The sequence below is a fragment of the Grammomys surdaster genome, unplaced genomic scaffold, assembly GCF_004785775.1.
Source record: "Grammomys surdaster isolate TR1022 unplaced genomic scaffold, NIH_TR_1.0 125946, whole genome shotgun sequence".
In the NCBI taxonomy this organism is placed as follows: Eukaryota; Metazoa; Chordata; class Mammalia; order Rodentia; family Muridae; genus Grammomys; species Grammomys surdaster.
Genome location: NW_021620768.1, coordinates 1,171,172 through 1,173,036, shown reverse-complemented (window position 1 = coordinate 1,173,036; position 1,865 = coordinate 1,171,172). Strand labels below are relative to the sequence as shown.

Below are 1,865 nucleotides of genomic sequence, written 5' to 3'. Positions count from 1 at the left end.
AAAAAAAAAGGAGAAGTGGAGATCCCAGTCTCCCAAAATAACCACCCTGATTCTGACACAGACCCTGCTCTGGCATGTGCCCCTGCCTTGTCTGGGGCACTAGGAGGAATAGGAGGAATAAGGCCCCTCCTCCACTCCATGTTCTGGCCACTCGAAGTCTGTCCTGAGATTTTCTGGAAGGTAATGTCTGTCCACTGGTCAGCTGCAGCAATGGACAAAATGAAGGTGAGGGATGGAGGGTGATGGGTTGGCTCTGTTGAGGGGCCAGATACAGAGGCCCCTGTGGCCCTCAGCCACTTCCGGCCATAATGACATAATGACAAAATTGCTCTGTGTCCCTGTTATGGCAATTCTGACTGCTGGGGTCCTTAGAAAAGAGAGAGGAAATCTATCCAGTCTCAACACTGTAGATGGAGAGATACTGGGTGGCCTGGGACCAGATACAAACAGACCTTGGTATTTATTGAGTTTTCTCCAGTCTTCCCCGGAGAGGCTGCGTAGGAGATGGGAGAGAGGGAGACGAGGCTCTCACAGCCCTAGCATCCAGGGCTAGCAATCCAGGGGACAGCTGGAAAGCGGGGACAGCTGGAAAGCGGGAGACTGCATCAAGGGATGCGCTTGAGGCAAAAGAAGAAGGAGCACCAAACTTGAGGTCCCTGGGTAGAGCAGGGGGAGAGAAGCGAGGGCCATGTTTGGGACCCACTTGCTTGGGGTCCTAGGGTTTCTGCTTTGTCCTAGTATGTGGAGCGGTGGGTGGGTGGGGGGAGCCAACCACAGGGAAAGAAGGAACTTTCTATGGATGTTTCTCTCCAGGCCCCAACATAAGTAGAGAGAACTCCAGGTCTGCCTCTGGTCACTCATTCGCTTTCAAGCTGTTGACCACCGGAAGTTGGAGGAGGCATGTCTTTGGATCCTGCCTCCGGTGGACTAGCTTTCTCTGCCTGACCAGTGTTTCTTTCAGAGGGCAGGACACTCCTGCCCTGTGGCCTGAGAGTCCTTCCTGCTGCAGCCTCTCATGATCTCCCACAGGCTGTCTCTGTCTGTGCGGCTATCATTTGTGAGTTCAGATGCCTAGTGCTGAGCTAATTCTTGACTCGTCTGAGGGGGACTCAGGGTGAGAGGGGAACAGCTGGCCATAAAGGTTGGCTTCTGCCTTCTTTGCCCATGGGAGGCCAGTCAGGTGGGGAAAGGTTGACCCTCAGTGTCCTGGGTTCCCATTTGGGGGACTATAGTTTGAAGCTCTATTTAAGGTTGGTGGGGAGTCAGGCTCTGCTTCAGTAGGCAGCAAGGAGGCCTGGCTCCGCTGACACTCTGGGCTGTAGTAGAAGGAGCAGAGCCGGAAAGAAGGCCGAAGCTCATCCTGTATGCGATCCAGGATGTGGACAAAAGTCGGGCGCAGGCGTGGACTATGCTGCCAGCAGCGTCTCATCAGCTCCTGTCTGGTGGGGTGAGGTGGGGTTAAAGGGATGCCAGACAGACCCCTGCCTCCCACATCACAGTATCAGCTGGTGGCAGGAAGGGGTTGGAGGGGGAGAAATGAGGAAAGTAGGTAAGTTAAGAACCAGGAGTAGCTTGGCTATGGCACACGCATTTAATCCCAGGACTCAGGGGGCAGAGGCAGGTGGATCTCTGTGAGTTCAAGATCTACCTGGCCTACAGAATGAGTTCCAGAACAGCCAGAGTTACACAGAGAACCTGTGTCAAAAAACACAAACAAACAAACAAACAAACAAATAAAAAACCCCAAAACCAAACAGAAAAAGAATTGGGAGTCAGTGATGTAGATGCTTTGGAGGAATAAGGTCAGAACCAAGGGTAGTGAGCACAGTGCAGGGCTGAAGGAGAGTAGTGAGCACAGTGCAGGG

General features: G+C 53.1%; 1 protein-coding gene across 1 annotated transcript in view; it reads right to left on the bottom strand.

The window, feature by feature from the left end:
* Positions 1 to 441: 441 nt before the first annotated feature.
* The window catches only part of Insrr (insulin receptor related receptor), an 18,282-nt gene continuing 16,858 nt past the window's right edge, over positions 442 to 1,865 (bottom strand). Inside the window, exon 22 of the mRNA XM_028753105.1 lies at positions 442 to 1,439. Within this exon, the coding sequence (XP_028608938.1) occupies positions 1,199 to 1,439 (241 nt within the window). The 3' untranslated portion in view covers positions 442 to 1,198. The remainder of the gene's footprint in view (positions 1,440 to 1,865) is intronic.